Raw genomic sequence first — 14,285 nt, 5'->3', positions numbered from 1 at the left:
GAAATTAAGTGTATCGTAAAGTTATATTCAAAAAGAATAAACCAGTTTTATTTAAGAAAGGACTCGTGTCGCTAAAGTTTCGTCGGAACGAATTTATGGGAAATCAATTAACAAACGGAGACGTAACACTTGTTTTGTTCATCTTTTTAAATAGAAACACAGTTTTTTTTAATTTAATTATAACGCATGCAATGTATTTGTTACCGATCACTTGAACAGCGATAATAATATTTCTTTGACAAATCTGTATAGATTTATTACTTGGCTAATTTGTAAAATCAATTTATTTATTTATTCACCATTTTAGGATAATGTGTTTTTTTATTATCAGAAACGTATAACAAAAAGAAACTCCCAAGTATTTGTTGTTTCGTGGAGTCCGATGTCAGATTAAATATCCTTTAGTTTATTAAATTGACACTAGATGGCAGTATGAGCAAGCAAACGTACAGTTTTACATGAGAAAAATAAGCCTGACATTGCCTTATCGTTTAATAAAATATAAATTTAAAAGGTAGTTGTTATTATTCTTATGGTTCAAAACAACTCGAAATCTTAGGTGAGTTGTTTCATCGGGTTGTTTTAAAACATTGATATTAGCGTATAGATTAATTTATTCAGGTGGCGCTTCTGTATCAATATTTTGAGAGAAAAAATAAATAAACTTGCTTTAAATTATTACTTAGTTTACTTACGTTGCTTCAACAGCCTGCTACGTGTACTTAACTTATTCTAAAAATATACTTTTGTGGTGGATACAAAAGTTCCATGTTTTGTGCTCGTATTATTGAATCGAACTTTCTTTTAAACTTGAATTTATAATAATTACCGTATTCCTGGATTTCAATTTTTGCCTCTGAAACGAGAAAAAGGTCTGAAAATGCCACCTGGTTGTAATGAAACGTTTTTAGCGTAGTGTCTGAGTAAGATGGAATTTTCTATCTGATGGAAATCAAATGTTTTTTGGCGAAGTGTTAGTACAATTTATTGATTATCTATGTAAACAAATGCTGTAGTTACAATAGTTTGTAATTAGTTTATTTGTTTGTTTGTTATGGTTTTCGCGCAAAGCTACACGAGGGCTATCTGCGCTAGCCGTCCCTAATTTAGCAGTGTAAGACTAGAGGGAAGGCATCTAGTCAACACCACCCACCGCCAACTCTTGGGCTACTCTTTTACCAACGAATAGTAGGATTGACCGTCACATTATACGCTCCCACGGCTAAAAGGTCGAGCATGTTTGGTGTGACGGGGATTCGATTTGTTTGTAATTAAGCACAAAGCTACACAATGGACTATTTGTGTTCTGCCCACCACAGGTATCGAAACCCGGATTCTAGCGTTGTAGGTTCGCAGACATACCGCTGTGCCACTGGGGGGGGGGGCGGGGATTCAAACCCGAGACCCACAGGCAATTAGTTTAATGTCTACGTGTATATATATATATATATATTTGTTGTTGTTTTTTTAGAAAAATGGACGAACAGTCAACATTACACTGGAAGGAAGAAAAGTCGTTATTTTCTCAAATCGTAGAATTTCACGAAAATCGACTGAAAAAGGAAGGGATCGACGACGAAACGAAACGTCGACTCACTTCGCTTCATCAGGCGTTTCGTGTTTACAGATCGACAAGCATCGAGAGTGAATCATCCGTAGACGATCCCAGCCTCGTTTTGGATATAGGTGCTACAAACACCGCCGAAGAGATCTTGGAGAACCTGGGAATAACAGGACAGGTCAATCCTGATGTACCAGGACGCTTCTCATCGTCCATCCAGAACAGGATTCAAAAATTACACTCAGAAAACTTGCGCCAGATGGACTACAGGATATTGAAGTCACTCGAGCTCTCGCGAGATTCTGTTAGAACAAACCTGCTGTCCAAAAGAAGAAATAGTACTGACGACAGTCAAATGCCCCAAATTGATGTCAACTCCCCTGGCGTGTCAAAACCAAAGCTTAAACGAAAATTTCCTTTTTTGCGAACAGCAACGGTTCTAAGTTTACACGGCGAATCTCAAATCCAGCAAAATCCTGGTGGTAAGTATGACAAATTAGCTTCTAAAAACTACATGGAAACTTCTAGACCAGGAAATATCGATCCATTCCACTGTCAGTACCAACGACTTGCTTTACTTGATCCACTACAAGAAGGGAACGAATCCTTATCCAGGCAATCCAGTCTTCGATCTATCTCTTCTGGACGAACCTCCCCTCAGCAGAACTTCGTTCCAGAAGTTTCTTCCAGGAAAGACTCGTACCTTTCCACGGACAGTGATTATGACGAACAAGATGATGTAGCCGCAAATTCTGGCAAGAATTTATCCTCACGAATTTCTGCCTTTGATGTAGATAATGAAACATTCAACTGGCTAAAATATCAAATTTCACCACGAATCTTTCTTTCTGATAACCGACTCCAACAAGGACTGATGAAAAGTACCACATCAGCTGTTAGTTCAGAAGAACTAGTGGAAAGTGCCAAATCCGCAGCTAAAGTAGAAACTTTCAGACCTTATCAGAAAACTTGTGAAAACACCGATTTATCAAGTACCAGAACAAGCTACAAAGATGGTTTCAATACAGATATTGACGAACATCCAAACCTGCCAGTGATTCATATCACTAGTGAAGGGCTAAGAAATGATGACGTTGATGATCTAAAGAACGAAATGACCAATCCTAACAAACTGCGACGGTCATCCTCCCTTTGTTCTTTCTTGACCACCCTAGGTGATGAATTGATTATGGGTGATAAATCCGTCTACTCTACTCCTGAGGGAAATAACTTGTGCATCTCTGGGTTTGTAAAAGAAACAAAATGCAATAGTCTGAAACACACAAAAACACACGAAGACGATTCAGATCATGTGTTGAATATTACGGGAATTCAGGGTAAGGAAAACTTTCAAAATGTTAATTACCAAGTCAATAAGTCTTCGCCGTCCGGTGGCTCAGCGGTAAGCTTAAGGACGTATAACGCTAAAAATCGAGATTTCATTCCGGCGGTGAGCACAACGCAGATAATTCACCGTTCAGCTTTGCATTCAAACAAAACAAAAAACAATTCGTCTTCTCTCAGTTTTTCTTGCCCCTCTATCGATCAGATGCATTCTTTTTATGACCAGAAATCAGATTTTGCATCTAAATTCCAAAGATTTCATGGCTCTCTCGATTCTGATATCGAGATTATATTAGAAAGAGGTCATCGGTGCGATAACACCACAACTGTCGACAGCGACGAAGACGTAATTCTTTGTATTCTGACGTCACCAGGGAAACCTTACACGGAAATGGAGTCAACTATCGGAAATGATGAGGAAATACAGGATGATAATCCAGCTCTAAGCTCTCCCGACAGTGAGAGGCTTCACGGGGCGTCTCACTGTAACACTTGTGAGGATTCGAGTCTGAATTTTACAGACTATTTGAATCATCTACCTCGACTAACGGAAGGACACTGTGCACGTGCGGACGCAAGCCAGCACCATAAACAGAAAGAAGCTTACGCTGCAGACGATTCTGAAGCTTCCAGTAAACATAACCTAGGAAATTCTCCGCCAAAGGAAAAGGCGTTCATTGACAAAGGTAAAGTAAATTGTTTAGAAATTTGTTCTAACTTTTCATCTTTTCACCAGATGTCGCCAGTTAATCAAAATGGCAAAATAAATGAAACCAGAAACAGCCAGAGACAAAGTAGACAAGCATTTTTGACAAGTCTTTTAAGTCAAAATGGGATGGGTAACAACGAGCCTGAAAAAAATACAAAGGTTGATAATGGTACACAAGAAAACAATCAGATTACAGATACCGAAAACAATGTAGAAACACCTAATTTTCAATATGTCACAACATATAGCTTTGATAAGGAGGATGTTGATAACGAACCGTGTGGCTGGCCACAAGGTAACGAGATTTCAGATATTCACGAGGACTTCGACCAATCTGGAAAGCTGATTCGCAAGGTAGATTCCCGTGGTCGAGAGTACGTTGTGAATGCATTTGATAACCAGGAGCTTTTGTTAAACGAGATCTCAGTCAGCGAAAGTCCGATATTGGAGAAGACATCATTTGAACCAGAATGGCATGAGAAGAATCTTCAAGATTCTTGGGTGATTTCAAATTGCATTGAACCTGAAAAAAAACTGTACGGAAATACAGCATCAGAAAAGGAAGATACAGACGTTTCTGGAGGAAGATTTGCTCGTAACGTGCTTATGTCTGACCCTGATGACGTCAATTTTAGTCACGTGGGAACTCATGGTTACAGCAATAACATAATAGAGCAGAAACAAGAATCGTGTGATCTTTCTAAAGAAGCATTGGATAAAAATAGAAGTTTGACTCCCACTAAAACTAGGGTGTTGAAAACTTTAGTTTGTCAGGATTTCGAAAATAAAACCAAAACACGAAAAGATTCGATGTGCATACTGGACTCTTCTTCTTCTGAAAGGAGTAATGGTGAGATGAACAGCTCGTCTTTAATAACAGTAGAACAGGAAGTGAGTGGAAGTTCGATAACAGATGACGGAAGAAGACAAGAATCAAGTTGTGTGGAAGATAATAATGTAGAACTTGAATATGAGGTTAGCAGTGTAAAGAGGGACGAAGGAGGATCAGGGACAAGACTGAATGGTTATTCTGTTGTTGAACCCAACAGTATGGAATGTTGTCCTATGTCTAACACTACCCTAATTAGGGACATCGCACCAATAACTATTGCACAAGAAGAAGACGTGAACGAGTATGCCCTAGTTCCAAATAATGATCCACCAGCAGGCGCTACAGTGGATTATAGAACAGCTATTAGTAAGATAATCTGTGATACTTCTGAGAAGCCTTTATTGTGGAAAGAAGTCATTGAGGAAGAGGACAACTTAAGTAAAGAATATGCGGAAGTGAGAAATGACGTTTGCGGAAGCACAGAGCATGAGTTTGATTCAAACAACAGGAAGTGGGGGCCGTCTTTCAACACCGAAACTGAACCCAAACAGAAGACTGAAAACAATCTGACAAATGATAATGTGAACTACACGAGCCAAGAGCATCAAATTAAAAACAATGCAGAGATTCTGGGACAACATAACGCTCTACCCAGAGAGGCCAACCAGAAAGAAACTACTTATAAGTACGAAGGGTAAGCTTAAGAAAATGTTTGTGCACGTATAAATATATAGATATAATTTGTTTAACACTATTTCTTGAGTCGTATAGAGTACACATTCTTACTCAGTTGGTAAAAATACTTTTTTATCCGTTTTTTAAACTTTTCCTGTTATTGCAAACATTTATAGATAGTTCACACTGAAAAATTAGACATATATAACTTTTTAAAGTATTACTAGACGATACTTAACACCAGAGGTATTACTGTATGGTGCTAATCTCACCGAAGTGTTACTACATAACACTTAATCATCAGAGGTATTACTGTATGGTGCTAATCTCACCGAAGTGTTACTACATAACACTTAACACCAGAGGTATTACTGTATGGTGCTAATCTCACCGAAGTGTTACTACATAACACTTAACACCAGAGGTATTACTGTATGGTGCTAATCTCACCGAAGTGTTACTACATAACACTTAACACCAGAGGTATTACTGTATGGTGCTAATCTCACCGAAGTGTTACTACATGACACTTAACACTAGAGGTATTACTGTATGGTGCTAATCTCATCGAAGTGTTACTACATGACACTTAATCACCAGTGTATTACTGTATGACGTTTAACTTACAGTAGTATTACTACACGACACCTAACTCATAACTTACAGTAGTATTACTACACGACACCTAACTCATAACTTACAGTAGTATTACTACACGATACCTAACTCATCAAGGTATTACTACACGACACTTAATCACAGTGTATTACTGTATGACGTTTAACTTACAGTAGTATTACTACACGACACCTAACTCATCAAGGTATTACTACATGACACCTAACTCATCAAGGTATTACTACATGACACTTAATCACCAGTGTATTACTGTATGACGCTTAACTTACAGTAGTATTACTACACGACACCTAACTCATCAAGGTATTAATATATGGCACTTTAGTCACCAAGATCTTACTTCTACATAACACCTAACCGATTAAGGTGTTATTACATGATACAAGCTTTGTGATAATAAACACTCTTTATTGAAAACATCTAAATATTTCACCACAAAATATCATTTTTAGAGCTATTACTATTCGCTCATACGTTAATACAGCAAATTTTAACATGTCCTCACTGAACCTATAGTCAGAAACAGCTGTACTTATAAAAGTCAACAACAACTGAATCTGTACAGAACTTATACAGTCAAAAATAACTGTATTGATAAGGTCAACAGTAACTGCACTCAGTCAGTAATAATTGAACTTATACAATTAACAATAATTGTACTTAAACAGTTAATATTAACTGGACTTATAAAATAAACAATAGCTGAACTTAAACAATCGACAATAACGGAACTTAAACAGTCAACAGTAACTGAGCTTATGTATTCAACAATAACTCTACTTATACAATCAACAATAATTGTACTTAAACAGTTAACAATAACTGAGCTCGTGTATTCAACAATAACTCTACTTATACAATCAACAATAATTGTACTTAAACAGTTAACAATAACAGAGCTTGTGTATTCAACAATAACTCTACTTATACAATCAACAATAACGGAACTTAAACAGTCAACAGTAACTGAGCTCGTACATCTAACGATAACTGTACTTATATAATCAACAATAACCAAACTTACAGAGTAAACAATACTGAACGTATACAGTCAGGAATAATGAATGTTTTGTTCGGTCTGTTGAGTTATAACTTTGTTTAGTTTCAAGTTGTTTATCAATGTTTGATAAATGAATGTTTAAATGACTATATTATTTAAAATTCTATTTTTGGTTTGTTTCAACATTCAAGTACGATACATCATTTTATTTTTAATTCTTGATAACTGACTCTTCATTCTGTTATTTTTACATTGTTTTGTTTTAAGTTCCAAAAATATTCTCCCTTCGAGTTATCAACAGAATGATGTAATGTTCAGCTACTGAACCATGTTTCTTAGTTTTATTTACTTAATATTTGTTACTTGTACCTAATCCACCTTTATCGGTTGTGTTCTCAGTTCACTCACCCTTGTTTTGTGGAACATTTATAATGGTTTGCTGTTGAAAAACATATCATGGACATTCTCGTGAGAGAATAGGGTTGAAGAAATTAACATGTTAACAATGGTACAAAACACAGGTATTATAGCTTGTTAGGCATATATATATTAATATTTTGGTGAGTTAGGTGTCGTGTAGTAATACTACTGTAAGTTAAGCGTTGTACAGTAATATACTGGTGATTAAGTGCCATGTAGTAACACTTCGGTGAGATTAACACCATACAGTAATACCTTTGGTGTTAAGTATCGTCTAGTAACAAGCACTTTACTTTATATACTTTGAGGTATATAGGTATCAGTAATTCTAGGGTTAACAACAATATTTGACTGTATATCCCTGTCAGTAATTCTAGGGTTAACAACAATATTTGACTGTATACCTCTGTCAGTAATTCTAGGGTTAACAACAATATTTGACTGTATACCTCTGTCAGTAATTCTAGGGTTAACAACAATATTTGACTCTGTATATTCCTGTCATTAATTCTAGGGTTAACAACAATATTTGACTGGTAATAACTTTACAAAGTCAATATTCTTTGTCATCGGGCACTATTATTATTATTTTTTTTGTATCATGCATAAACTAGAATTAGGAATAAATTATCGCATTAATTTTGAAACAGTTGTATTGGCGACATCTTCTTGGGGATAAACAGTATCTTAAGCTCTTTACAAATTTATTCTGATGCCGAAAATGTCTGTGATAGTTTGAAGGTTTTTGCTCAACTCAAATCAACATGTTTTTCACCAACGTTCACGCACGAGTTTTTGATGTTTTCAAACCTAAAACGTCTTCGATTATTTAGGCTAAGCTTCATATGTTATCTTAACGGCGTGCTATTTGCCCGCTAGTATAATCGTCATTAACACTGTTTTTTTTTTGGGGGGGGATGTATCTAATGAATCACAGATGATAAACGTTCACAGCAGTGGTAACTATTTTGGCTTGACATATTGACACATGTGACCTCACAATGACCTTTGTTAAGACAGGGCAGTTGGTAGAATGACTCAGGCAGCTTAGAATTGCTTAGGTCGTCAACAATTAGCCCATTCTTGTAAAACAACTAAACAAGAGGTAAGATATATAAAAGACGTCGAGTACATTGTGACACAACATACTTGTTCCTCGTGATGGAGCTAAGAATGAAATTAGGGCGATTACTTTCTATCAAAAGCTTCACTAAAAGGTAGGATCTTTACGTAAAATGTCATTGGCTAAATTATTAGTCTTATATTTTTATTTCATGATTATTTTCCTGATCTTACATGCGTTTTGTTTATTTTACCCGAATTAGTACTGTATGTGAACCTGAAGAAAAGTACAATACGCGGTAAACTTGGTATTGATGTGAAACTATTCCTAAGTTTGATAACAAAATTCTTGTTTGAACATTTGTACTTAGCATAAATGAGCAAACAAGAGTATAAAAAACGGTTACTTGCAAATAATTGGTTATTGTTTTATTAAGATTAGCTATTCATCCTATCCTTCATTGATAACGCTTATAACTTTTTGTTATACAACATTAAACAAAGAACAAAACCTATTTTCAATGTGTTTAAGTAAGGTTTATTAATAGCTTTAGTAATCGTGATAACAATTATTCAAACTGATCTGTCATCATTCTATTTTAATATTCAGGATCTATTACAAATAAAATTACGCGTTTGAGTAGAAACAACACAGAAATAGTTATTAGGCCTACTGGTTTATAGTGCTTTGCTAGCCTTTGTGGTTAAAAGCAAAGTCGCAACTTTAAAATCACAAGTTGAAGCAGAAACAGCATATAAACAGTTCAAACAGTTATTAGGCCTACTGGTTTATAGTGCTTCACTAACTTTCGTCGTTCAAATTAAAACAGCAACTTTTAAAATCGCCTTTATAAACAGAAACAGCACACAAACAGTTATTAGGCCTACTGACTTTTAGCGCTTTACCAGCTTTCGTTGATCAAGTCAAAGCTATAACTTTTCAAATCGCCCAGTTAAACAGAAATAGCATACAAAAAATTATAGTATTTTGGCAGTTATGTATAAAGTTAAAATCATAAATAATATTCAATGTTAAACTGGTACACAATTAAAAACATTTTACTTAGGCCTATCTATGGCCTTCAAAACGTTGACGACTCTACATGTTAAGGTTAGCTCTAGTAAACTTTTCCTTCTCAAAATTGCCGAATAAGAGTTAATCATGAACCAGTTAGGTTTCGATGAGTGTAAGGTCAAGAGTCAGCGTTAGGAAGAACAGATATTTTGATCTTTATCATAATACTGTGATGGGATTTGGAAATGAAATTCTTATGAAAGAAACTAAAAGAGACCACTTAACTTTTAAACGTTTCATATCATATTTATCAAACCCTGTTCACCACTTAATTGTAACCTCTATAAACCAATGTCACGGAAAAAGCCTTTGTCTACAGAACGAAATGCGTTACACTTCATTTATATCATATAGTTCCTCAGTAGGAGACGAGTCAAAATATGTAGTCATTAAGATGTATAGATGTCTTGACAGGAATATTCTGAAAGATTCAGTGTATTATCGAAAAGTTATAACAGCAAACATTAGAATTGGTCTTATTTGATCTGATGAGCCATAATACTGTACACGTTTAGAGTGTTACACACAAACTTAAGGCGAACACTATTTCTAATAGTAGAGGAAGTGACATAAGGTTATTCTGTGACATTGCACGTTCTTTTGTTTTTCTTCCCACCCGAGAAAAACGTTTATCTATTTCAGTAAAGTTAACATGTACAAATTAGAGCAATCACAATTGTGTCCCGCTTCTTCTAGAACGTTATGATTGAATACAGAGGTTACTGTAAAATTAACTCGTGTGTTTAAGCAGAAAGAGAACAAAAATCTGACGTAAGATGTAATCTTTTTCTTCTCAAAAGTTTGATAGCAATAATTTCGCATTAAACAGATAAAATGTGAAATACTTGTAATATGTTTGCCGTGTGTTTATTAATCGATTAAACAACAACTTTATTTCATTCCTATCCTCTTATACTTGTTCTTCAGAGAGAAAAGCTTGGCAAGACCTTCTCCGATGTCTTCAACAGATACAGATGTTCTCAACATCCAAGAACACTCGTCAGTAATTCGGAAATCTCAAGTAAGTCACCTACAAACGGGATTAAAGGTCATATGTTACTGTTGATCTAGTAAGTCTTCCCACAAACGGGATTAAAGGTCATAGGTTACTGTTGATCTAGGTAAGTCTTCCTACAAACGGGATTAAAGGTCATAGGTTACTATTAATCTAGCAAGTCTTCCTACAAACGGGATTAAAGGTCATAGGTTACTGTTGATCTAGTAAGTCTTCCTATAAACGGGATTAAAGGTCATGGGTTACTATTAATCTAGCAAGTCTTCCTATCAACGGGATTAAAGGTCATAGGTTACTGTTGATCAAGTAAGTCACCTACAAACGGAATTAAAGGTCATAAGTTACTGTTGATCTAGAAGTGGGCTACAAAGAAGAAGGCAACTATACAAATATTAACTGGTAAAGGTCGTGGCCTGAGCACCTTGAACCCCCTCCACCCCCACGTGCACATAGGTTAACAGAATATTAGTGTCCGAATATTGATAAATACAGGTTAACAAAATATTACTGTCCAAGTGCTGGTAAATACAAGTTAACAGCATATTAGTGTCCAAGTGTTGGTAAATACAGGTTAACAAAATATTACTGTCCAAGTGTTGGTAAATACAGGTTAACAAAATATTACTGTCCAAGTGTTGGTAAATACAGGTTAACAAAATATTACTGTCCAAGTGTTGGTAAATACAGGTTAACAGAATATTAGTGTCCAAGTGTCGGGTAACAGAATATCAGTGTCCAAGTGTTGGTAAATACAAGTTAACAGAATATTAGTGTCCAAGTGTCGGGTAACAGAATATTAGTGTCCAAGTGTTGGTTAACAGAATATTAGTGTCCAAGTGTCGGGTAACAGAATATTAGTGTCCAAGTGTCGGGTAACAGAATATTAGTGTCCAAGTGTCGGGTAACAGAATATTAGTGTCCAAGTGTCGGGTAACAGAATATTAGTGTTGGTAAAGAAAGTTGAGAAGGATACAACTATTTATACACCTATTTAATGCCAGTTTTCTCGTGATAGCGTGGACTTGAGTTCGGTCAGGCATCACAAGACCTGGAAGCCCTGAGGAAAACGATCGAAATGACAAAGGAGAGAAGAATGGTAAGAAGTTATAGTTATATAGTCTTAACAATGAATATAAATAAATCTGAAAAAGTAAACTCAACAACACTGGCCGAATTTTCTGATACATTATCAACAAATTCAGGAATAAAAAAAGGACAACGAAAAAAAGAAACGAAGAAAAGAAAATCAGGAACTGATAAATATAAATACATGGTTAAACCAGCTGTTTGATAAACAAGTGACAAACATATTTCCCCTTTTATAGCTGAGTTAGCCATGTGTTAATGACAACATCTCCTATTACCTTTATCTTCTTTTGTATATTATCAATTTTACTTTGACCAATGAACGTAAGAAAGAGAGTCAGTTGAAGGTTTGTATTTCTTTTCTGAAGTTTATACGTAAAATCTCTCTCTCTTTAGAAGTCGATATGACGTTGATGATAATTTTTGTGTTTCGTAACCTACAAAAGAATTATCTGCGCATAACCGTTCCTAATTTTAAACTGATAGACTAGAAAGAGTTGGTCAACAGTACATACAACCTACCCTTCATCTTCCCTTGTTTGATCGAATAGAGGGCGCTGACCGACACATCCACAGCCTCGAAGTGCGGAGCGCCCTCTATTGGCAATTGGTAGCAACCCATCAAGTTTCTGATTCACAATCCGGGCACTCTAATTTTTGGCCACGCCTGCTAGTCAAATGCAAATTTTTTTTTATTGAATTTGAAAAATGATTAAACTCATTTAAACAATAAATTAGTTCGGAAAATAATGATAAAAACATGTCACATAAGGTTAGGTTTTTCCAAACGCAAGGGTCCTTCTTTCAAGGACAAAATTGTTACGTGTAAAATTTGTGTGTTGATCTTTTTTCCACCCGATGATGACAAGTTAACTTATCGAAACGTTGTTTGACACGTTTATTGTTTATAAATGTGCTCATAAATGCAACATTTCTAAGAGTGACGGAATTGAGAGAAGGCTACGAAAATAAATAAAAACAAATGTTCATGATTAGTGTCTATATCGTAAGTATGACCATAAAAATCGACATCCTGAAACATTGTGTTAAACTGCACCTGTGGAAAGGAGAGTACGATGTTCTTTTATTGGCCGAGTTTCAGGTACAATGACAGAGAAACAAGATATGCATTACGAGGAATTGTGTGATCTTGGAGTTAGGCTATCTTCTGAACCTTGACTTCACCAGGCTACCCGTTACGGATATCACAGATACCTCATCACAAAAACAAAATTAAGCCTATTTACAAGATGTCAGGTATTTTGTAAAGTATTCACAGATACCTCATCACACAAACAAAATTAAGCCTATTTACAATATGTCAGGTATTTTGTAAAGTATTCACAGATACCTCATCACAAAAACAAAATTAAGCCTATTTACAATATGTCAGGTATTTTGTAAAGTTTTCACAGATACTTCATCACAAAAACAATTATGTCAGGTATTTTGTAAAGTTTTCACAGATACCTCATCACAAAAACAAAATTAAGCCTATTTACAAGATAGCAGGTATTTTGTTTCCAGGTTACTTAATTTTTTCAATAGATTCTGTAATTTGAAAGATAACAACGTAGGTCAAAACTAAAAGCTAATTTAGTTATTATGTAGCTAATTTAATAAAACGGCTTTATTCAAAGCAGGTAATGTAACAAAACAATTTACAAGAATAATCCCGATGATACCTCATGAAGTTCGAGTAGTTTAGGATAGTCTGTAAAACCAAAAGTACTAAGCTAGTAATAATTTAAACATAAAAAACTGAGTGGATAAAATGTATACACGTATATATATATATATATATATCTGTAGCTGAGTCGTAAAATGTATTTCATAGGATAAAATTACAGAGAGGAAGAAAGAAAGAAAAGCAGGGAAGTTTCATCGTGATTTAAGAAGGACTTGTTCTTCTCGAACTTAACAACGTTTCGTATTGTTCTTGCATAAACGTTTCTTGCAATTTACATTGTTGTTTAGCGGAAGGGAAGTTTAACGTAACGTAACAGGCGTGGCCTTAATGTCTGGATCTTTTTCTGAAGTATAGGATATAACTTTAGCTGTTTATATATATAACAACTAACTTTTTCCGAAAGGGGGCCGAAAGTCGCCTGAAGGGGTCCCCTGTTTTAACCACTCGCACCACTATACAGTAGTGTGTTGTGTGTCAGTCAGTCAGTAGACACTAAAATAACGTCACATAAGGGATGCTATCGTGACGTTCAGTAAAATGTGGACATGCCATGAATCACGAGAAAAATTATGCACTCTGTAGACTACAACACAGCATGACATATGAACTTTAAAAGCACGAAATACAATTTTTTACTTTTAATTTTGGTTTTACTTAATCTTGAAACAGAACACTTTGGACTCTGCAGAAGTAAATCTAGTTTTAATCTTTTAATTTCTGAGTTTCGTTTTCTTCTACAGAACGCACTCCGTGAGCTGAAAATGCTGCAAGAGATTCTTGGGCAGAAAGAAAATATTTCTATACCGCCATCTTGGAGTGAATGGTGAGTTGTTTTGTTGTGTAATATACCAATGTTACTTCCAGAAGCAACTATTTTATTGTATTGTTTTTTTCCAGTATATCATAAATTCGTTTTCTATCGAAACACGTCTTTGGTATTTTCTTAGGACAGGTTCTTGGAGAGTTTTTAAAACAGTTTGATTCACAGCTTTAAAGATATAAACAAAAAAATTTGCGAACTAGGATTAAGACTCAACCAATTTCCCTAGTTAAAATCATAAATAATATTCAACGTTAAACTGGTACACAATTAAAAACATTTTATTTAGGCCTATCCTCAGGAGTTGTAACGTCGAAACACGTAGAGTCGTCAACTTTTTGAAGGCCACAGATAGGC

The 14,285-nt window shown here is 35.2% G+C and overlaps 1 protein-coding gene across 1 annotated transcript in view; it reads left to right on the top strand.

Annotated features, from left to right (window-relative positions):
- LOC106474637 overlaps positions 1–14,285 on the top strand; it is a 37,106-nt gene that overhangs the window by 3,435 nt on the left and 19,386 nt on the right. The window contains exons 2-5 of the mRNA XM_013935327.2: positions 1,472–5,140; positions 10,245–10,338; positions 11,348–11,428; positions 13,849–13,931. Of these exons, the coding sequence (XP_013790781.1) occupies positions 1,476–5,140; positions 10,245–10,338; positions 11,348–11,428; positions 13,849–13,931 (3,923 nt within the window). The 5' untranslated portion in view covers positions 1,472–1,475. The remainder of the gene's footprint in view (positions 1–1,471; positions 5,141–10,244; positions 10,339–11,347; positions 11,429–13,848; positions 13,932–14,285) is intronic.

This window comes from Limulus polyphemus, unplaced genomic scaffold (genome assembly GCF_000517525.1).
Source record: "Limulus polyphemus unplaced genomic scaffold, Limulus_polyphemus-2.1.2 Scaffold7464, whole genome shotgun sequence".
Lineage (NCBI taxonomy): Eukaryota > Metazoa > Arthropoda > Merostomata > Xiphosura > Limulidae > Limulus > Limulus polyphemus.
The sequence above is the reverse complement of the archived record's forward strand: the minus strand, read 5'-3'. Positions and strand labels throughout refer to the sequence as shown.